The following is a 22,750-nucleotide window of genomic DNA, read 5'->3' as shown; positions in this document are numbered from 1 at the left end:
TTCATTTCATATTCATTTATTTCTGCTCTGATCTTTATTTTTTTGTTTCTTCTCCTAATTTTGTATTTAGTTTGCTCTTGCTTTTCTAGTTAAGATGCACTATTAGGTTATTTATTTGAGATTTTTCTTCTTTTTTTGATACAGACAGTTATAACTATAAATTTCCCTCTTAGTACTGCATTTGGTATGTTGTTTCCATTATCATTTGTTTCAAGAAATGTTTCAATTTCCTTCTTAATTTTTTCATTGACCTACTGGTTATTCGGGAGCATACTGTTTCATTTCCATGTGTTTGTATAGTTTCCAAAATTCCTCTTATTATCGATTTGTAGTTTTATTCCATTGTGGTCAGAGAAGATGCTTAATATTATTTCTATTTTATGAATTTTTTTTTCTTTTTTGAGACAAAGTCTTGTTCTGTTGCCCAGGCTGGAGTGCAGTAGCACTATGTCAGCTCACTGCAACCTTCACCTTCCAGGTTCAAGCAATTCTTGTGCGTCAGCCTCCCAAGTAGCTGGGATTACAGGCACATGCCACCACACCCAGCTAATTTTTGTATTTTTAGTAGGAATGGGGTTTCACCATGTTGGCCAGGCTGGTCGTGAACTCCCAACCTCAAGTGATCCGCCCACCTTGGCTTCCCAAAGTGCTGGGATTACTGGCATGAGCCACCATGCTCAGCAGAATGTTTTAAGACTTGTTTTGTGACCTAGCATATTGTCTATTTGTCTATTTATTTATTTATTTTTGAGACAGAGCCTCAGTCTGTTGCCCAGGCCAGAGTGCAGTGGGGCGATCTTGGCTCACTGCAACCTCCACCTCCTGGGTTCAAGCGAGTCTCTTGTCTCAGCCGCCTGAGTAGCTGGGATTAAAGATGTGTGTCACAACACTCGGCTAATTTTTGTATCTTTTTAGTAGAGATGGAGTTTACCATATTGGTCAGGCTGGTCTTGAACTCCTGACTTCAAGTGATCCACCCACTTCGGCCTTCCAAACTGCTAGGATTACAGGTGTGAGTGACCGTGCCTGTCCCATATTGTCTATCTTTGAGAATGATCCATGTGCTAAGGAGAAAAATGTGTATGCTATAGCTGTTGGATGAAATGTTTGTTAAATATCTATTAGATCCATTTGATCTATAGTGTAGATTATGTCCAATGTCACTTTGTTGATTTTCTGTCTGGGAGTTCTGTCTGATGCTGAAAGTGGGGTGTTGAAATCTTCAGCTGTTATTGCATTGAGGCCTGTCTTTGTCTTTAGGTCTAATAATATTTGCTTAATATATCTGGATGTTCTAGTGTTGGGTGCATATCTGTTTATAATCATTATATCTTCTTGCTCAATGGACCCATTTATCATTTTCTTTGTCTCTTCTTAGTTTTTGTCTTGACCTCTGTTTAGTCTGATGTAAGTGCTGCTCCTGCTACTCCTGCTGTTTTTTGGTTTCCATTGGCAGGGAATATCTGTTTCCATCTCTTTATTTTCAGTCTGTATGTCTTTATAGATGAAGTGTGTTTCTTTTCGGCAACAGATCATTGGGTCTTGTTTTTTCATCTATTCAGACACTCTATGTCTTGATTGAAAAGTTTAGTTGATTTACTTTCGAAGTTGTTATTACTGGTAAGTAGGGACTTACTCCTGCCATTTCGTTATTTTTCTGGTTGTTTTGCTGTCTTCTTTTTCTTCCTTCCTGTCTTCCTTTCCGTGAAGCTGATTTTCTCTGGTGGCATGCTCTAATTTCTTGCTTTTTTTGTATGTGTATCAATTGTATGTTTTTAGATTTGAGATTACCATGAGGCCTGCAAATAATATTTTATAACCCATTATTTTAAATTGATGACAACACTGATTGCATAAACAACCATACAAAAAGAAAATAAATACTTTACACTTTCACTTCATCCCCCTGCTTTTTAACTTTTCGTTGTTACTTTTTTTTTTTTTTTTTTTTTGAGACAGAGTTTCGCTCTTGTTGCCCAGGCTGGAGTGCAATGGCGAGACCTCAGCTCATCACAACCTCCACCCCCTGGGTTCAAGCGATTCTCATGCCTCAGCCTCCCAAGTAGCTGAGATTACAGGCATGCACCACCATGCCCAGCTAATTTTGTATTTATAGTAGAGACAGGATTTCTCCATGTTGGTCAGGCTGGTCTCAAACTCCCAACCTCAGGTGATCTGCCCACCTCAGCCTCCCAAAGTGCTGGGATTACAGGCATGAGCCACTGCGCCTGGCCTCATTGTTACTTTGTTTTTTTGTTGTTGTTGTTGAGACAGAGTTTTGCTCTAGTTACCCAGACTGGAGTGTAATGGCGCAATCTCAGCCCACCACAACCTCTGCCTCCTGGGTTCAAGTGATTCTCCTGCCTCAGCCTCCCGAGTAGCTGGGATTACAGGCATGTGCCACCATGCCCGGCTAATTTTTTGTATTTTTAATAGAGATGGGGTTTCTCCATGTTGGTCAGGCTGGTCTCGAACTCCCAACCTCAAGTGATCTGCCTGCCTCGGCCTCCCAAAGTGCTGGGATTACAGGCCTGAGCCACTGCTCCTGACCGTACTTTTTATATCTTATTTTATTGCCTGTCTTGAAAAGTTATAGTTATTATTTTATTTATTTTTAGTTATTTTTGATTGGTTCCTTGTTTGGCCTTTCTACTTAAGTCAAGAGACGTTTATATACAGCAATTACAGTGTGATATTATTCTGTTTTTCTGTGTGCTTACTGTTACCAGTGAGTTTTGTACCTTCAGATGATTTTTTTGTTCTCATTAACATCCTTTTCTTTCAGACTGAAGAACTACCTTTCACATTTCTTATAGGACAGGTCTGGTGTTGATGCAGTCCCTCAGTTTTTGTTTATCTGAGAAGGTCTTTATTTCTCCTTCATGCTTAAAGGATATTTTCAGTGAATATACTATTCTAGGGTAAAAAAATTTTTTTTCCTGTCAGTGCTGCAAATATTTCATACCAGTCTCTCTTGGCCTGTAAGGTTTCCACTGAAAAATCTGCCACCTGAGACAGAGTCTTGTTCTCTTACCCTGGCTGGAATGCAGTGGTGTGATCTTGGCTCACTGCAACTTCTGCCTCTCAGGTTCAAGTGATTCTTGTGGTTTAGGCTCCCGAGCAGCTGGAATTACAGCTGTGTGCCACATCTGGCTAATTTTTATATTTTTAGGTGAGATGAGGTTTTTCCATGTTGGCCAGACTGGTCTTGAAATCCTGGTCTCAAGTGATCTGCCCACCTCTGCCTCCCAAAGTGCTAAGATTACAGGTGCGAGCCACTATGCCTGGCCAGGATCCTTTCTTTGTACTTGACCTTTGGTAGTTTGATTATTAAATGCCTTGAGGTAGTCTGACGTGAGTTAAATCTGCTTGGTGTTCTATAACCTTTTTGCACTTGAATGTTGAAATATTTCTGATAGTATTCCTTTGAGTAAACTGTCTACCCTTATCTCTTCCTCTGCCTCCTCTTTAAGGCCAATAAAACTCCTATATTTGCCCTTTTGAGGCTATTTTCTAGATCTTGTAAGCATGCTTTCATTGTTTTTCATTCTCTTTCCTTTGCGTCCTCTGTATTTTCAAATAGCCTGTCTTCAAGCTCAGTAATTCTTTCTTCTGCTTGATCAGTTCTGCTATTAAGAGACTCTGATGCATTCATCAGCATGTCCATTCCATTTTTTAGCTCTAGAATTTCTGCTTGATTCTTTCTAATTATTTTGATCTCTTTGTTGAATTTATCTGATAGAATTCTGAATTCCTTCTCTGTGTTATCTTGAATTTCTTTGACTTTCCTCAATACAGCTATTTTGAATTCTGTATCTGAAAGGTCATATATCTCTGGTTCTCCAGGATTGGAACCTGGTACCTCATTTAATTCATTTGGTTAGGTCATGTTTTCCTGGGTGGTGGTGATATGTGTAGATGTTTGTTGGTGTCGGAGCATTGAAGAGTTAGATAGTTATTGTAATATTCATATTCTGGGCTTGTTTGTGCATATCCTTCTTCGGAAAGCTTTCCAGGTATTCCACGGGACTTGGGCCCAAAGTCCAGTAATTCTGTGATTTTTGCAGACTCTTAAAAGTACCACCTTGGTGGTCTTGAATAAGATCCGGAAGAATTCTCTAGATTACCAGGCAGAGACTCTTGTTCTTTTCCCTTACTGTCTTCCAAACAAATGGTCTCTCTCTGTGTGCTGAGCCACCTGGAACTGGAGGTGTGGTGATGCAAGTACCCTTATGGGCATCACCATGGAACTGTGCTGGGTCAGGCCTGAAGCCAACATAGCACTGGGCCTTGGCCCTTTCCTTCATGGTGGCAAGTTCCCCCAGATCCTGAGTGTGTCCAGAGATGCTGTCTGGAAGCCAGGAAATGGAGTAAAAAACCCTGGCAATTTACCTGATGTTCTATTTTACTGTGGCTAAGCTGGCACTCAAACCACAGTACAAAAGCCTTCCTGCTCTTCACTCCTCTTTCTACAGGCAGAGGACGCTCTCCCTGTGACCATTACCACCACCACCTCTGGTCCACACGGGGTTCTGCCAGCCACTGCTGATATTTACTGAAAGCCCGAAGGCTTTTCTGTCACCTTGCAGTAAATGCTGCCAGGTCTTTACCCTTCAGGGAAGTGGGCTTCCCTCTGGCCCAAGGCGAGTCCAGAAATGCTGTCCAAGAGCCAAGGCCTGGACTTGGGGACCCCAAAAGCCTGCTTGTTGCTGTACCCCATTGTGGCCAAGCTGGTACCTAGGGTGCAAGACAAAAATCGCCTTTACTTTCCCTCTGCTTTCCTCAAGCAGGGGTCTCTCACCATAGCCACTACAGCTGGGAATGTGCTGGGTCACCCCAAAGCCAGCACGTCTCAGAGTCCAAGACACAGAGCATACTCCCTGGGTCTTGCCGCTGGTTATTCAGGGCCCAAGGGCTCTTTACTCAGCAAGTGATGAAGCCTGCCAGGACTGCTCCCTTAAGGCAGCAGTTTTCCTTTTGGGCCAGGGTATGTCTAGAAATGTCACCTGGGAGTTAGGGCCTGGAATCAGGACCTCACAGTTCTGCCTGGTGCCTTATCCTACCATGGCTTAGCTGGTATCCAAGATGTAAAACAAAGCCCTCTTTACTTTTTCCTCTCCTTTCCTCAAGAAAGGAATCACTTTCATAGCCACAAGCTGTACTGCCTGAGGTTGGGGGAGGGGTAGCACAAGCATCCCCTTAGCCTCACCAGCTGGTATCTCCCCTGGTCACCTGCTACCCTAGTTCACTGTCTCTCAGCCCAGCCTAGCACTAGGAGTTGCCTAGGAATTATAGTCCTTCTTTCCTAGACTGCCTTTCAAGTTTACCTAGGGCCCCAGAGCACTTCAGCCCGCATGGTGAGGCTTGCCAGGAAATTCAGTACCCATTGCTGGCATGGGCGATTCTCCTCTGGCTAGGGCTGGTTCAAATGCTCCTATGCATGGACACTGGTGGAGCCCAGCACACCTTTATTCTCTGCTGTGACAGGGTAGCACAAAGTTCAATGTGAAGTCCCCCAGTTGCTATGCTCCCTCCCCAGAGGGCACAGACTCTCTGTGCTGCAGGTCTGCTGCGAGGGGGTGGGGGAGAGGTGGCATAGGTGATTCAAGACTGTCTCTTTGGCCCTTCTCAATGTCTTTGTAGGTGATATGAAGTTGAAACTAGGTACTGTGAGTGCTCCCCTGATGTTTGTTTCTTGTGCTTTTCTTTGTGCAGACAGCTGTTAAAATTTGGTGTTTCAGTGAGGATTGGGGGGGAATGATAAATTTTATTTCTCTTCCCATGTTCTCTTTGTCTCTTTTACCCAGTTCTCACTCTTTGCCTTTAGTCGTCAATCCCAGAAGAGAATCTCTGAGTTTCTCTTCCTGTTTTTCCTTTTGTTCAAATGAGTACATAAATATATATTACTTATTTCCCCTTCCTTCTTACCCCAAAGGCATAATCCTATAGATACTCTTTTATACTTTGCTAACCATAGAATTTTAAAGCTAAATCCGACTTTATTGTTGTAGTTTTGAGATTATTCTTTCCTCATTTTTTTTCTTTTAGACATTAGATCAGCAACAGTTCTTCACAGAGGAAGAACTAAAAGAATATGAAAATATTATTGCTTTACAAGAAAATGAACTTAAGAAGAAGGCAGATGAGCTTCAGAAACAAAAAGAAGAGCTACAACGTCAGCATGATCAACTGGAGGCCCAGAAGCTGGAATATCATCAGGTGGCATTTTGTCAAAAGATTATGGCATTAAAAAAGATTTTAGGTTCTTTGTTAAAAGCCTGTGTTTTTGTAACATATTTCATTGTACTCTAGTACATTGCTATTGCTATAGTATTTTAAATTTTAATACTTTAAAACTGTTTTGTGGAATATTAATCTAAATTTTATTTTATATTACTTTATTTTATTTTGAGACAGCCTGTCTCCCAGGCTGGAGTACAGCGCTGTGATCATAGCTCACTGCAGCCTCAAACTCCTGGGCTTAAGTGATCCTCCCACGTCAGCCTCCCCACTAGCTGGGACTACAGGTGTATGCCAGTGTTCCTGGCTAATGTTAATATATGTTGTAGAGACCAGGTCTCACTATGTTGCCGAGGCTGGTCTCGAACTCCTGGCCTCAAGTGATCCTCCCACCTCGGCCTCTGAAATTGTTGGGACTATAGGCGTGAGCCAGTGCACCTGGTCAAATCTAAATCTTATCGTTTGAATATCCTTGTCTTAGAAAACAATTTTCAGTTACTTTGTTATGCTTTGTCAAAGGTCACACATACGATAGAAAATCAAGTTATACTTTTAACTTTCATTTTCCATTCACCAGGTCATACAGCAGATGGAACAAAAAAAATTACAACAAGGAATTCCTCCATCAGGGCCAGCTGGAGAATTGAAGTTTGAGCCACGTATGTAATTTTGTTTGATTGTTTATTTAGGAAAATAAATTATTGTATCAATTGAAGTCCACATTTATTACAAATATAATTTCAAGTCATTAAGATGGTATGTTATTTTTTGTGTGTTTTTTCTAGTATTAGAGCAATTTAGATTACAGAATAATGAAAATGCCTCCAAAAGTTTTATGTAGCAGCAAATTTTAAGTGCTGTATCATTTGTATAATTTGATAACCATATTTATGGTAAAATGATTTATTTCAACATTATTTGTAATTCTTTCTAATTATGTTAATCTTACCAGAGAACATGTTTTTAAAAATTGTAATCTATGATTAGCTAAGCATATTTTTTAAAACAAGTATATTTGTATATGAAAGAACATTCAGAATAAAGGAAGATGCTTTTAAAATAAGAACTTTTTTTTTTTTCCAACAGACATTTAAAGTCTGAAGTCCACCAGAGCTCGGAAGAAAGCTGTTAACTCAACATCTATTTCATCTTTTTAGCTCCCTTCCTTTTTCTCTGCTCAATAAATATTTTAAAAGCATATTTGAAATAAAGGAAGATACTTTTTAAATGAAAACACTTTTTTGGGGACACAGATATTAAAGGATTGAAGTCTACCAGAACCAGGAAGAAAACAAACTCACTGTCTGCTCTCTGCTCTCACATTCACACGTCTCTTCTATTTTTTTTTTTTTTTTTTTGTTCTCCTTTAGTGATTTAATTAAGTGGCTTTATGCCATAATTTAGTGAAACTATTAGGAGCTATTTAAGTGAGAAAACTCTGCCTCTTGCTTTTAAATTAGATTGCTCTCACTCATAAATGTAGATATTCTTTTATGGGTGCTTATCATTCTTTCTTTCAATAAATATTTCTTTGATATTAACAATTCTGAAAAGGCCATAGTATTTCCCTGTGTTTCCTGGTAACTTTTTTCTACTTTTGGCAACCTCAACTGCTAGAAATTCTTCACCTGAATTGTTTTTGCTACCATTTCAGGTCATTTTTCATTCTTTTTTATTTTGCTCCATACTTTATCATTTAAGATTAGGTTCTGTTACAGAAAAACCAAAGATAACAGTGGTTTAAACTAAATAGGAGTTTTTTTCTTACATAAAAGAAGTCTAGAAGTAGGTGGTGTCCAGGTTCCTATCTTCTCTGCTATCCTCAGTGCATGATTTTTATCCTCAGGTTACCTCACTCTTACTGTTCAAGTTTGCTCCTGGAGGCAGTGGGGAAGGCAAGAAACTAGACTTTCTCTGCTTGAGTTAGCTTCCCTGAGGCCATTTTCCAGAACCAGCAGCACCTGAACTTATGTCACACTGATGGCCACACCTAGCTGCTAGGGAGGCTGAGAAGTCCATGTGGCAATGTGACCAGCTAAAAGTTGGATTATTTTACTAAGGAAGAAGGGAAGAGGGAATGTTTTGTAGGCAACTTTCAATTTGAACCTCAGCCACCCTTGTTGGCTACCTACATTTCTGTGTACCGTCTTCTTCCAAGATAGAAAACACTCACCCCTCTCTCCCCGAAGAGAAACCACCAGAAATCCAGCCCATTATTGCATATTAGATGAAAGACCATGCTACCTGGAGACAGTCCCCTCCGTCATGTTAAGGAGTGGCTCCTTGTGTTCTGGCCACCTACAAACTGAAAGACAAGTTTTCTGCCCCAAGAGTGCCAGATGCATAATGCAAAGGTGCAGGAAAACTCACTTTGAAGCTTTTTAGAAACAGGGTCTTACTGTGTTGTCTGGTCTAGAGTACAGTGGTGCGATCATAGCTTACTGCAGCCTTGAACTCCTGGGCTCAAGTGATCCTTCCACCTCAGTCTCCCTAGTAGCTAGGACTACAGGCACACGCCACGAACACCTGGCTAAACATGTTTTTTGTAGAGATGAAGTATTGCTATGTTGCTCAGGCTGGTCTTAAACTCCTGGTCTCAAGCAATCTTCTCCCCTCAGCCTCCCAAAGCACTGGGATCACTTGGTGTGAGCCACCATGCCCAGGACCCCTAAAATTGATCTTTCAGAAAAGGGGAGAATTAGAAATATAGTGGCCACTGATCCATAGCAATTGGAAAGTACTGCTTGGCAAAAATAATTAAATCTCTCTGCTATAGTTCATGAATATATTCCTTGGTTTGCCCATCAGGCAACCCCTCATTCACCTTTCTGAGAGGAATTCCTTTATCTAATGTCCTCAGGGGGCCTTGGTTTTACTTTCTGGGTGGTTTTTATTATACATTAATTTTCAGACACAGTCTGCATGGGCATTGGAAAGTAAACCCTTCTTGGAGGCTAGGCAGCCTTGGCAGTTTACTTCCTATAATTGTGAGTCTGAGGGCAGGCTTGGGAATTAGAGTATAGATCCGTAACAGCTACAGGCTGTTGCAGGCCAGGTTTGGGTTTTTGTTGTTGTTTTGTTCTGTTTCTTGGCCAAGTGGATTCCTAAAAATTTAGTAAGTTTCTGGTCTGTTGTCTTCAGTCATTTCCATGGACAGTTTTAACCAAGGTAAAATACATTGTTTTTAACAAAGAACCTCATCATTTACTTGCTGGCCTCTGTGTGCTCTCCATCCTCTTTGTTCTCACAGGAACAAAGGATCCTTGAGATCCTTTGAAACTGTAGGCTTGCATGGAATGGCAACAGTCTTAATCTGATCTCTTCCCCTAGGATGGCTCCTATTATTTGGCAGAAATTCTAAGGGAACGTTCTTGAAAAAGGTTGAGAAAGTTTTAGTAGCTCCCTCAGAGCCTTTACTTATAAATGCTTCACTTTGGAGTACAGTAGTACTTGACTTTTTCAATTCTTCAGGGCTCCAGATTTGGGTCTTGGTCAATTTATATGGTAGACAAAGAGCAATTCTCTCAGCAAAGCTATTTTCCCTTGCATCACTGCAGACATGTTAACCTTAGTCCAAGTCACATATCTCTTTAGGGCTTTGCTGAAAAGAGGCAAGAAGCAGCCAACACATGCTAGCACTCTGAAGTTCTACCACCTTCGTCTCTGTGGCAGGAAGTCTCAACCTCACCTTGACCTCTGTTGGCAAAAGTCTCACTGCCCAAAGCCCTACCTCCTCAACTAAGCCAACCCCAGATTTAGGGCCTTTGACTTGCTGCACCTTACTTCTAGCTGCCAAATTCTGTATAGGTCAAGATTCTTGGCTGTAGGCAATGAAATCTTCTTTAGGTATTAAACAGAAGGAATGGGTGAATCAGTATAGATAGGTCACAGAATTGATGGGAGGGCTGAGGAAACAGACATAGGCTGAGCTTCTAGGAATTATGTCACAAGACTAGGCTGCTGAAGGAGCTGCCGCTTTTAGAACAATCAAGAAGCTGCCTGCTGGATTAGGAAGCTGCCTGCTGGACTAGGAAGCTGTGAACAGTTGCCAGTTCCAGAGCTACACCACCTCTGCCATTCTTTATGCCAGCAAAAATAGATACATGTCTTCTTGCCTCTGTCCCCATGTTACTTGGTTCTAAGTAAAAGTCTCAAGTGAGTGAATCTGGTGGACTGGACCAATCATATCTGAAACCCTAGCTGCAAGGGAGGTTGGGAAATATAATGTTCAACTTTCCTACCTCTGTGTGATAGGAATGCATGTTAAAAGCTACCCTAGGCTGGGCGTGGTGGCTCACACCTGTAATCCCAGCACTTTGGGAAGCCAAGGTGGGTGGATCACCTGAGGTTAGGAGTTCAAGACCAGCCTGGTGAAACCAGGCCAACATGGTGAAACCCCATCTCTACTAAAAATAGAAAAATTAGCTGGGTGTGGTGGCGCACACCTATAGTCCCAGCTACTCAAGAGGCTGAGGCAGGAGAATTGCTTGAGCCTGCGAGGTGGAGGTTGCAGTGATCTGAGATCACGCCACTGCACTCCAGCCTGGGCCACAGAGCAAGACTCTATCTCAGGAAAAAAAAGAAAAGGCTGCCCTAGCACCTCACAAGTTTACATTGTTTCACATAATAATTTTTAAACTCTTAGTCCTTATTTTATAGATTTTTAGATAATCATTGCATATTCCTCCAAACATACTTAAATAATGGATCCCAAAATTAAATAGCAGTTTAGGAAAGTTATTCTTATATACAGCTTTACAAAACCTACAAAAACCACTCAATGTAGTAATAGTGCTTGCTATGTTTTTTAAAGAAATGGATTAGCATCTCTATTGCTTAAATTATAAGCAATAGAATCTCTATCTATATTGCTTAAATTGTAAGCAATATTGAAAAATGGTTTGGAATATCCTTTTGTTGATGACTACTATCTGTGACATGAAACTGATAAGACATTCTTTTGGGTAAACGTTTAACCACAGTTGGTAAACTGGTTAAATCAGGAATTAATAGGAAGAAATAGAGTAATTTCTTGAAATGCTTTTTTGGCTCGAGTAAATGATGGATATTAATGTAGAAATATTTCACAGTTTCCAGCAAACTAATGTAATTTATATTATTCAGAAAAGAATTACTAAGCCTAAAATTATGGATTAAGGAATTATACTTTTTTTGAGTACTGGGCATTTATGAATGAATATTATTATTATTATTATTATTATTATTATTATTATTATTTGAGACAGAGTCTCACTCTTGTCACCTAGGCTAGAGTGCAGTGGTGTGATCTCAGCTCACTGCCACCTGTGCCGCCCGGGTTCAAGCAATTCTCCAGCCTCAGCCTCCCAAGTAGCTGAGATTACAGGCACCTGCCACTGCGCCCGGCTGCTTTTTGTATTTTTATTAGAGATGGGGTTTCACCATATTAGTCAGGCTGGCCTTGAACTCCTGACCGCGTGATCCACCCACCTTGACCTCCCAAAGTGCTGGGATTACAGGCATGAGCCACCGTGCCCAGCCTATTATTTCTAAGACAGTTGCAAACAGTATTCTCTTCAGTTCTGTTAGAAAGTATTGGTCTTGTGTTTATACCATTCTTCTTCGTATTTCTTTAGTTATTAAATGTCTTTGGTTTAGCTGAGTTAGTGAAATTTATTAGTAATTTGAAGTTTTGTTTCACATATGAATTTTCATGAAGCATGTGCATTTTATAATATACTTCAGTAGAGGCTGAGCATTCCTTATCCACAGTGCTTGGAACCTGAAGTGTTTTGGATTTCGGATTTTTTTTTTGTAGCTGGAATTACAGGCGTGAGTCACTACACCCAGCTAATTTTTGTATTTTTAGTAGAGTCAGGGTTTCACTGTGTTGGCCAGGCTGGTCTCAAACTCCTAACCTTAAGCGATGTGCCTGCCTTGGCCTCCCAAAGTGCTGGGATTACAGGCGTGAGCCACCACGCCCAGCCTGCATTATACTTTTATTGGTTGAGCATCCCAAATCTAAAAATTAGACATCTGAAATGAGCATTTCCTTTGAGCATCATGCTGGCACTCAAAAAGTTTTGGATTTTGGAGCATTTTGGGTTTCAGAATTTTGAATTTGAGAATCTCAAACTGTATATATAATTAAAATTAGATTTTGAAGGATGAGTCTCTAGAATATTTAACTCTTACTAAAGACAACTACAATTTAGAAGTAGTAGTAAAAAAAATACTCTAAGACATAGATATATGTTTTTATGCCAAGATTTGTTTACAACAGCATTATTTTATGTATGTTGAACAGAATAGTATTACAATAAGATTAAATGCAAATCTTTCTCAGGAAAAATATAAAGAAAATTATAAAATGTTTTTGATAACATGATTTTTTTTTCTTTTAGAGATGGGGTCTCTCTCTGTCATCCTGGCTGGAGTGCAGTGGTGCCATCATAACTCACTATAGTCTCGAACTCCTCCTGTCTCAGCTTCCTGAATAGCTGGGACTCTAGGTGTGTGCTTCCATGCCCGGCTAATTTTTAAATTTGTTGTAGAGATGGGGTCTTGCTATGTTGCCCAGGCTGGCCTCAAATTCCTGGCCTCAAGCAATCCTCCTGCCTCAGCCCCCTAAGTTGCTGGGATTAGAAACATGAGCCATTATTCCTGATTTTTAAGAGAGGGGTTAAAAAAATCTGTTAACTTAGAATAAAGTTTTGACAATCCGGGTTCTGGTTAGTGCATAAAGTTTTCATCTTTGTTTTATAGCCGTGAAGTACAATCAAGAAGAAACTGAAAAAGAGCCAGAGTTAGATGATGAGCTTCATCGTTGTCATGCAGGATTTTTATCCCCTGAAGAACCTGCTAGAGAAGTCCACCTTCACCCTTAACCAATGGTGCCTCAACTTAATACTTTTAAAATTCATTTGTTTCTTTTGGAATTGGGATACTAAGGTGTGTTAAGTAAAATACAATATTTACTTTTTCGTTCCTTATGAGTGACAAAATGTCTGCTTTTGAGGTATGGGATTTGAAAGAAATCAGACCTTTCCTTTATTTTATTTATTTATTTATTTATTTATTTATTTATTTATTTATTTATTGACACAGAATTTCACTCTTATTGCCCAGGCTAGAGTGCAATGGCTCACTGCAACCTCCACCTCCCAAGTTTCAAGCAATTCTCCTGCCTCAGCCTCCCAAGTAGCTGAGATTACAGGTGCCTGCCACCACACCTGGCTAATTTTTTGTATTTTTAGTAGAGATGGGGTTTCACCATGTTGGCTAATCTGGTCTCAAACTCTTGCGGTGATCTGCCGACTTCAGCCTCCCAAAGTGCTGGGATTACAGGCATGAGCCACTGTGCCCGGCCTTTTCCTTGATTTTTAAAAAGACATAATATCATTAGTAGAATTCTAATCTTTTTCTACCCACTTTTTAATTTATTTAAAAAATGAGTTGTTAGGTATGAATTAGTAACCATTTCTTTAAAAGTCTAAGAACTGATCCAGAGAAAGCAGCATCAGCAAGTGGTGAAGACACTAAATTTAGAAAAATGTACATGTATTGTTTCTAGTACTGCCAACCTGTTTAATGAGACAAAAGCAAATCAAAAGCAATCAAACTTTTGATTTAGTTTTAGAAATTTAGATTTTTTCAAATATTGCTCATAGAATTATGTAGAAAAACAATTATGTTTCATGTCTATAGATACATAAAATTTTCACAGCAAAGCTTTTAGTTTATATTTTAATTGATGTCAGCCATGCTCTTGATGATCCTGAATGCCATGTAGCAGTTTGATTGTCAGCCGGCCCTTGACAGTGCACTTCTCTCTCTGTGCTCCACCCTCTGGTTACCATGAAAGCTCTGCATGCCTGTGTCAACAAATTTTGTTTTACTAATTGTTTATAATCAATTGCAGTTAATAGTTTTAAGTTTTGCTGGGAAAATTTGCTTACCTCCTTTTATTATTTTATAATTAGTAATAAATATATTTCCCAAGCCTTTCCAGATTTATGAATATATACCTCAGAATTAAAATGTTACAATATTTATTTTACAATTCTTATAATTTTGGCTACTCCATAGAATTTTTATTTTTATTTTATTTTATTTTATTTTTTTTGAGACAGAATCTTGCTCTGTCCATCAGGCTGCAGTGCAGTGGCGTGATCTCGGCTCACTGCAACCTCCGCCTCCCAGGTTCAAGCAATTCTCCTGTCTCAGTCTCCCAAGCAGCTGGGACTACAGGTGCATGCCACCACACCTGGCTAATTTTTGTGTTTTTAGTAGAGACAGGGTTTCACCATGGTGGCCAGGCTGGTCTTGAACTCCTGACCTCAGGTGATCCACCCACCTTGGTCTCCCAAAGTGTTGAGATCACAGGTGTGAGCCACCATGCCTAGCCTATTTTTATTTTTATTTTATTTTGAGACAGAGCCTCACTCTGTTGCCCAGGCTGGAGTGCAGTGGTGCGATCTTGCCTCACTGCAGTCTCCGCCTCCTGGGTTCAAGTGATTATCCTGCCTCAGTCTCCAGAGTAGCTGGAACTCCAGGCATGTGCCACCATGCCCAGCTAATTTTTGTTTTTTCAGTAGAGACAGCGTTTTGCCATGTTGGTCAGGCTGGTCTCGAACTCCTGACCTCAGGTGATCCACCTGCTTCGGCCTCCCAAAGTGCTGGGATTACAGGTGTGAGCCACCGCGCCTGGCTAGTGGAATTTTTAAATGAGTAATGATTTATTTTCCACATGATTTCAAAGTTATGACTAGTCCAAGTGATTTAACAGTGAGAGAGAAAAAAATAAAATTGCATCTAGTTCTCTTTGCTATCCCCCATGAATCATTGCATTTAACATGTTATTTCTGTTCAATTTTAGTTCATTTTCAATGTGCATTTTTAGTGATATCACAGTATGTGTCATTTAATTAAATCCCTGCCCTTGCTTTAGATTTTCTGTGCATGGGGTATGAGGCACATGTGCAATCTGTGCCGTGTTGTATTTGTTTTGTACCATGTTGCTTGGCCTATTTTGCTTCCATGCTGACCTCCATTGTTAAGGTGATTTGGAGTTGTTTTACTTTTGAATGTTACCCTTTCTGTTCATGGTGTGACAACTTTCTAAATATTTCCTTATTAAAGTAGTGATGTATAGATGATTTCCCTTTTAAAACGTATTTACTATGTCCTTTAATGTTTTAAACAATTTTATGGAGGTATTTATTGAAGCATTTCTATCAAACATGACCATTTGAAATCCCTATCAACTTTGTGTAGTGATTCTTTCTTGTTCTATGACATTTAGTAATATGATCTTAGAATTTGCATCTTAATTTTTTTCTAACTAAATCTCAGTCCTAATCCTGTATCATTTTTTGTTTCTTTTGATATGTGTGTGTATTTATTCTCTTTGATGTTCGTAGTATGTTTCATTGAGATTCAAGGTTGATTTTTTGGGGGAAAAAGTACCTTTGCAGAAAAGTCCGTTTTTCTAGAGCTAGTTAGGCAGGCCCTCATTCCTGGTTTGGTTTCAACTGCAGACAGTGCTTGTATCGCAGGAGAATTTCTGACTCATGGGGTGGGTCCCTGGCTCTTTACTCCTCTCTGATAGAGTGAACCAGCATCTGGGGCAAATACATAGCAGTCAGATGCTCTGATGAATGTCCCTGTTCAGTTCTTTGACTTTTTTGTATCCTCCTTAAATAATGGTTTTAAAGATAAGCAGAAACCTATCTATAGTACTTTATAGATCTCAGCAGGCATTATTCATCTTACAGTTAATACAGGAAGAAACATCTTTGATACGGAAAGACTAGGGCATGAATTCAGCAATCCCTGGTTAGGAGAAAAGTAGCCTAGTTTATTACTTCTTCACTACTTTTGCGTGGATGACCTGAGTTTTAATCAAGTTCTTTCCTTTTTATATGCACTCCCCCATTTTCCCACTTTTGTATTGATTTTCCCACTATTGTATTTCTAATGCGCCTTCTTAATCACTGGAGAAAGCTTTTGAGGCATGTAAGAGGTCCTAGCACCATTTTCAGTCTCAAAGTTTCATAGCCACTGGCTTTATGGGACTCTGTTATCAGGCCTTGCAAACAAATTTGTCCCTTCCCTCACAATCCCAAGCTATTCATCTTTTCTCTAAGGGAGCCTTTTGTATTACTAATTAAGACTAGGTGACTATATTAAAACAGAGGTATCTTCTAAAAGATTTATATAAATGATAAAACAGAGGCTAAGTATTTTTGTAAGGACAGCAATTTGAAGTCAGTTAATGCCTAGAGTGACTGTTTCATTCTTCTCCTATGGCTCTGGTGACTTCCTGATAATTCTGTCCGAGCCTCTGTATCCAGTTCCAGGACCTAAGAATGGAAGAGCTCTGGAGGCTGAAGGTAGAAGACAGAGCCCCCTTTCAGTGACAGTGAAAGGGGGGTTAATCTTTCCTGAAGCTGTTAGTCTGGTATCTATTAGCACACATGAAAATTAGAAACTTGCAGCTTTAGAAATAGTATCTGTGTAGTAAATGCTGTTTGTGTACCAATTTGTATAGCTTTTAATAGAAAGATCTTTTTGGATGGAAAATGTGTGTAAGCTTGTGACTAAAATAGTTCTGGATGGAAGACCATTCAGTATCTTCTGAAAAAAAAAAATTGTCCTCTGGAACTAAAACATGAAAAAAAAAAAAAACCAAAAAAAAACCCCTATCCATTATTGCTTTTTTTTTTTTAAATGAAGAAAACCAGTGCTGCATAATCCACATTTTACCAGTATTAATTATGTCTTAAAACCATTTAACAATGATGGTTTACATATCCTATTTTAAAGTCAGGATTTTAAAGAGTTTTATTTGTTATTACTAATTATTGGGAGAATATTGAAAAATTTTCAATTTAAATGTTGAATTAAAAATGTAACCTTTTCTGCTAGGTGTGATGGCTCACGCCTGTAATCCCAGCACTTTGGGAGGCCAAGATGGATGGATTCTGAGGTCAGGAGTTCAAGACCAGCCTGGCCAAGATGGTGAAACCCCATTTCTACTAAGAATACAAAAATTAGCCGGGCATGGTGGTGGGCATCTGTAATCCCAGCTACTCAGGAGGCAGGAGAATCGCTTGAGGCCGGGAGGCAGAGGTTGCGGTGAGCCGATACCGTGCCACTGCACTATAGCCTGGGTGGCAGAGTGAGACTCCGTCTCAAAAAAAAGTAACTTTTTATAAATATGGGGCTAAAAACGTTGTTATTTTTAAATTTTGGAAAACGTTTTGCTAGCTTGAAGATTACTTAGATTTATTTTTTCTTATTTAGATATTTGGCCTATTTTTAAAACTATAAATAAATAATTGGACTTTAATTTGATAGAATCAGAAAAACAGGACTTTATGCCATTTTCGTTACATTTGAATTCATTTTATAAATATATGTTGTAAAAATTCTTCCAGTACAATATTTTTTGGAAAATGTTGTTCTAGTCATTGTTTGTATAGGTTTATTTGTAATTATATTAAAAGTAAAATTAGAAAAATATGTAATATTTGTAATTTTGGGGGGAAAAAGATTTGACAATGTTAATAGAATGGATTATTTGTAAAACATCAACATTAGACAGTCATAGAGCCTGAATAAGGGCCTTAGATATTATCTTCCAATGAAGGAACCCGTTCTCCAGCATAGCTAGTAAGTGGTTATCCACCTCCTGCTTCAAGTCTTCCAGTGATAGCATTGAAGTGGAAAATCACAGTGGTTTCCAGGCTTGTCTGCATATTGAAATCACCTAAGAGATATAAAAAATATTGGTACCTGGGTCCCATCTCCAGGTGATTCTAATATGCAGACAAGTTTGGGAACCAGTGGTAAATCATGTAGAAAAGCACCTCACTCTTTTTCAACATTAGAGAATCCATAATGGAGAGGAAACCTGGCTGATGTTATGTAGAGTCTAATAAGCATTTAGATGTCATTGAGAGCATTTATAGCCACGCTCCCTACCCTCCAGTGTTGTATGATAAATAAATATTTCCATTTAAATTCAAGAACCATTTAATAAGATAGCACATTGACAGAGTCCATGATGTTGGTATAGTGGAAAGTCCTGGACTGGGGGTTAGGAGTTTTAGCTGCCCAACTTTAAATAATTTTAGCCTTACAAAAAATTTGCAAAAATAGTATAAAGAATTCCCATATGCCCTTCACCTAGATTCCTCAAATATTAACATGTTATATAACTACAGTAAAGGTATTACAATGAGGAAATTAACATTGATACAATTCTATAAACTAATCTGCAAATTTTGCCAGAAAATTTATAGAAAAAACTATAAATTTTTTCTGGGCTAAGATTCAATCTGGGATCACACATTGCATTTATTTTTGTATGTGTTTGTTATTTTGAAAAAAATCATTGCAACAATAGTATAATGAATTTGTGAACCCCGAACATTTGAAACAGGTCTCAGTTAATTTAGAAAGTTTATTTTGCCAAGGTTGAGGACATGGCCATGACACAGCCTCAGAAAGTCCTGATGACATGTGCCCAAGGTGGTCGGGGCACAGCTTGGTTTTATACATTTAGGGAGATCCGAGACATCAATCAATATATGTAAGAAGTACATTGGTTTGGCCTGGAAAGGCAGGACAACTTGAAGCAAAGGCAGGAAGGCTGTAAGTGCGGTGGGAGCTTCCAGGTCACGGGTGATACACAAAGAGTTACATTCTTTTGAGTTTCTGATTTAGAGTTTCTACCTTTCCAAAGGAGGCAAGTCAGATATGCTTCTATCTCAGTGAGCAGAGGAGTGACTGAATAACAACAGGAAGCAGGTTTGCCCTAAGCAGTTTTTCAGCTTGAGTTTTCCTTAGTGATTTTGGGGGCCCAAAATATTTTCCTTTCACAAATTCTAGTATACCTTGCTTTTACTCTTTCTGTCCAATTCTTTGAAGCATTTCAGAATTAAGCTGCAAACATTGTGATCCCTTACCTTAAATATGTGAGTGAGCATCTCTTATGAACAAAGTTTTTTTTCTCATAACCATCATATAATTATCCAATTTGGGAAATTTAACATTGTTACAATGCTATTAATCTAACATATAGTCCATATTCAAATTTTACCAATTGTCTCAATACTGTCCTTTATAATAATTTTTTCTTGATCCAGGATTTGTGTGTTGGATTTTGTTGTCAGGTCTCTTTAATTTCCTTTGATCTGGAATGGCTCTCAGTTTTATTTTGTCTTTCATGACATTGCCATTTTTTGAGTACAGGTCATTTGTTTTATAAAATGGCTCTCAATCTGCATTTGTCTAGACTGGTCTTTCTCACAGTGTGGTCTGTGACTGGTGCTGGTCTATGCCTGGCTGTTACCTAAGGGTGAGGAGGCCAACCGACATTACTCATGATATTGGAAACTTTTATAGCAATTCAAAAATAATTTTATGTCTGTTGAATCTAAGAATAAAAATTGAGGGCTTGTATTTTTATGTCTTTTTATTTCATTTCTCTAGTAATTCATTTTTATTTTACAAAATGACAGTTCTTCATGGGTTGGACACTTATTTTTTATTTGTATTTACTTTCATTTTTTAGAATTTACAAAAAAAAATAGAGACAGGATCTTGCTATGTTGGCCAGTTTGGTCTTGAACTGTTGCCCTCAAGCAGTCCTCCTGTCTCTGCCTCCCAAAGTGGATGAGCCACCATGCCTGGCCAGGTTGGACACTTTTAAAAAGAGTCCTTTAGCACAGCTACTTGGAACAACATTGGTCTAGAATGAGGTGTGTTTTGTTTTTGGTTTTTTATTTTGTTTTGTTGTTGTTGTTGTTGTTTTGAGACAGAGTCTCTGTCACCCAGGCTGGAGTGCAGTGGTGCAATCATGGCTTACTGCAGCCACAACCTCCTGGTCTCAAGCCATCCTCCCTCCCACCTCAGCCTCTCAAATAGCTGGGACCACAGGTGACACCACCACACCCAGCTAATATCTTGATTTTTTTTTTTTTGTGGAGATGGGGTCTCACTATGTTGTCTAGGCTGATTTCAAACTCCTGAGCTCATGTAATCCTCCTGTCTTGGCTTCCCAAAGTGCTGGGATTACAGGCATGAGCCACCACACCTGGCCTAGACAGATTTTTGAAGCTAAGGACTGTGTTTTAGCCATCTCTGAGTTTGTCACTCCTAAATTGTGCCTGGCAGAGTTCAACAAATGGTTGCTGAGGGGCTACTTGAAATGCCCCATTCCTTTACTAGAAAGGCTTTCCTTTCCTTTTTTTTTTTTTTTTGAGACAGAGTCTTACTCTTGTCACTCAGGCTAGAGTGCAATGGCATTGATCTCGGCTCACTGCAACCTCTGCTTCCTGGGTTCAAGTGATTCTCCTGCTTCAGCCTCCCAAGTAGCTGGGATTACAGGCGTTGGCCACCACACCTGGCCAAGTTTTTTATTTTTAGTAGAGACGTGGTTTCACCATGTTGGCCAGGCTGGTCTCAAACTCCTGACCTCAGGTGATCCATCTGCCTCAGCCTCCCAAAGTGCTGGGATTACAGGCATGAGCCACCACACCCAGCAGAAAGCTTTTCTTATACTGAGCCAAAATCTCTCTCCAACTTGCTTTTGCCTTCAAGAACATCACCTAACGTGTACTCACATACATAGGTGTTTGCTTTTCAGAGACTTACAAGATTGGTACCATGTCTTAAACCCCCAGACTACTCCAAGCAAAACGGGCTCAGCTCCTTTACTCATTTGTAGTGATTAGGATTAGGTTCCGCTGAAAATGAGAACATTTTAAATAAGAGTAGCATACTGACTTTGCTTCTTATGTTCCACAGGTCCAGAAGTGTCATTCTAAAGCTGGTAGAGGTTTCACGAGTCATCAGGGACCCAGAACCCTTCTCTTTTGCTGTCCCCTTGTCCTAGTGCATGGTTTCCACATTGTGGTGCAAGATGTCTGCTCAAGCTCTAGGCATTACATCTGCTATCCTGCTGTCATAAAAAGGAAGGGGAAAAGAAGATCATTTTCCTTCCCTTTAAGGACATTTCCCAGAAGTCACACAGAACATTTCCATTTATATTACTTTGGCCAGAACTTGGTCATATGGCCACATTTAGCTCCAGAGTGGTTAGGAAATGCAGTCTTTTATTTTGGAGATCCCTGTGCCCAGGAAAACACTGGAGGCCTTTTTCAAGGAAAAAGGGGAAAACAGATATTGGTTGACAAATAGCAGTCTCTGCCATACTGTCCCTGGATACATGTCTTTGGGTGAATGTCCCTTATTTACCATTCTGATTGCTTGTTGGATATTTTCAATATGTGTTATAATATGGTTCCAAAATTGTATGTGATATTCCAACAGCAAGTTGGATGCAGTGTGTCATATAAATGACCTCAGTGTCAACCAGCATTTGAATACCGTGTCTCAATGCTATGCACCAATAAAGAACATAGAAAGTCAGAGATTTCCATAAATAATTCCTGAGGATATATGCTTATTTTGTTTGAGAAGCATGGTGAGGCATCTGCTGTGTGCTTTAGGGTTGAATGAAAAGTTGGCAAAAGTATTAAAAGACATGTTCAGGCTGGGCGTGGTGGCTCATGTCTGTGATCCCAGCACTTTGGGAGGCCAAAGTGGGTGGATCACTTGAGGTCAGGAGTTCAAGACTAGCCTGGTCAACATGGTGAAACCCTGTCTCTACTAAAAATACAAAAATTAGCCGGGCGTGGTGGCAGGCACCTGTAATCCCTGCTACTTGGGAGGCTGAGGCACAAGAATCTCTTGAACCGGGGAGGCAGAGGTTGCAGTGAGCTAAGATCGCACCACTGCACTCCAGCCTGGGCAATAGAACGAGACTCTGTCACACACACACACACACACACACACACACACGTTCAAATAGATGTGATATTAGTAAAAACGAAAATACAGATAATGACTTTTCATTCTAACGAAATATAAATGGAGAAACCTGCCAGTTTTACCCTTTAGAGTAAAAAAGGTACCAAAAAATTACCAAAACAGTAAAATTACCAAAAGAGTAATTTGATAATTTCTACAGGGTCATGTGTATGTGTCACAACTTTGTGAATCACTATTCTGGGCATGTATAAGGAGTCATCATATACCTCCATTGGGAATGTTATTTAATGATGTCACTAATACCAGACAAGGATGTCTCCTCAGGTAAGGCTCCTTGGAGGAGGTAGAGGTTGAGAAGAGGTATAATTTAGGTTTTTAAAGTTCAATAGCCAGACTTAACCTTGCACATCTCTACCTGTTACAACGGTGGTCCGGAAAGCTGCAATCTGAAGGCCCCTCAGCTAGTTGCTGCCACTGTGGGCACTCTGCGCATCTCTCACTTCTGGGCTCTTTATGCATGTACTCTGTTCTGCAGATAAGTGAGGATGTGACTATATTTACTTAGTCAGTGACAGTATCTCTAACCCTGCAAAGGAAGCTTTTTCTCAGTTTTAGAGACGTGTAAACAGGCTGGGGATATGAGGTCACTTACCCACTGTCCTATAATCAGCAGATGGCATGACTGGCA

General features: G+C 39.6%; 1 protein-coding gene and 1 long non-coding RNA gene across 18 annotated transcripts in view; both read left to right on the top strand.

Moving 5' to 3' along the window:
* The window catches only part of NUCB2 (nucleobindin 2), a 65,204-nt gene extending 57,736 nt beyond the window's left edge, over positions 1-7,468 (top strand). For 10 of the 17 annotated variants that reach the window (XM_023230801.3, XM_023230795.3, XM_023230793.2 and 7 more), the window contains 3 exons: positions 6,049-6,219; positions 6,818-6,899; positions 7,327-7,468. In XM_023230801.3, the coding sequence (XP_023086569.1) occupies positions 6,049-6,219; positions 6,818-6,899; positions 7,327-7,334 (261 nt within the window). In that variant the 3' untranslated portion in view covers positions 7,335-7,468. Of the gene's footprint in view, positions 1-6,048; positions 6,220-6,817; positions 6,908-7,326 lie in introns of those variants that run through there. The other 7 variants (XM_023230806.2, XM_023230805.2, XM_023230803.2 and 4 more) reach the window with 2 other exon arrangements.
* Positions 7,469-17,180: 9,712 nt separating this feature from the next.
* On the top strand, positions 17,181-21,677 carry LOC111555028. The gene is made up of 2 exons (XR_004229255.1): positions 17,181-17,241; positions 21,037-21,677. It is a non-coding gene; the product is annotated as an uncharacterized LOC111555028 (long non-coding RNA).
* Positions 21,678-22,750: the final 1,073 nt, after the last annotated feature.

Source organism: Piliocolobus tephrosceles, chromosome 13, assembly GCF_002776525.5.
Source record: "Piliocolobus tephrosceles isolate RC106 chromosome 13, ASM277652v3, whole genome shotgun sequence".
In the NCBI taxonomy this organism is placed as follows: Eukaryota; Metazoa; Chordata; class Mammalia; order Primates; family Cercopithecidae; genus Piliocolobus; species Piliocolobus tephrosceles.
The sequence above is the reverse complement of the archived record's forward strand: the minus strand, read 5'-3'. Positions and strand labels throughout refer to the sequence as shown.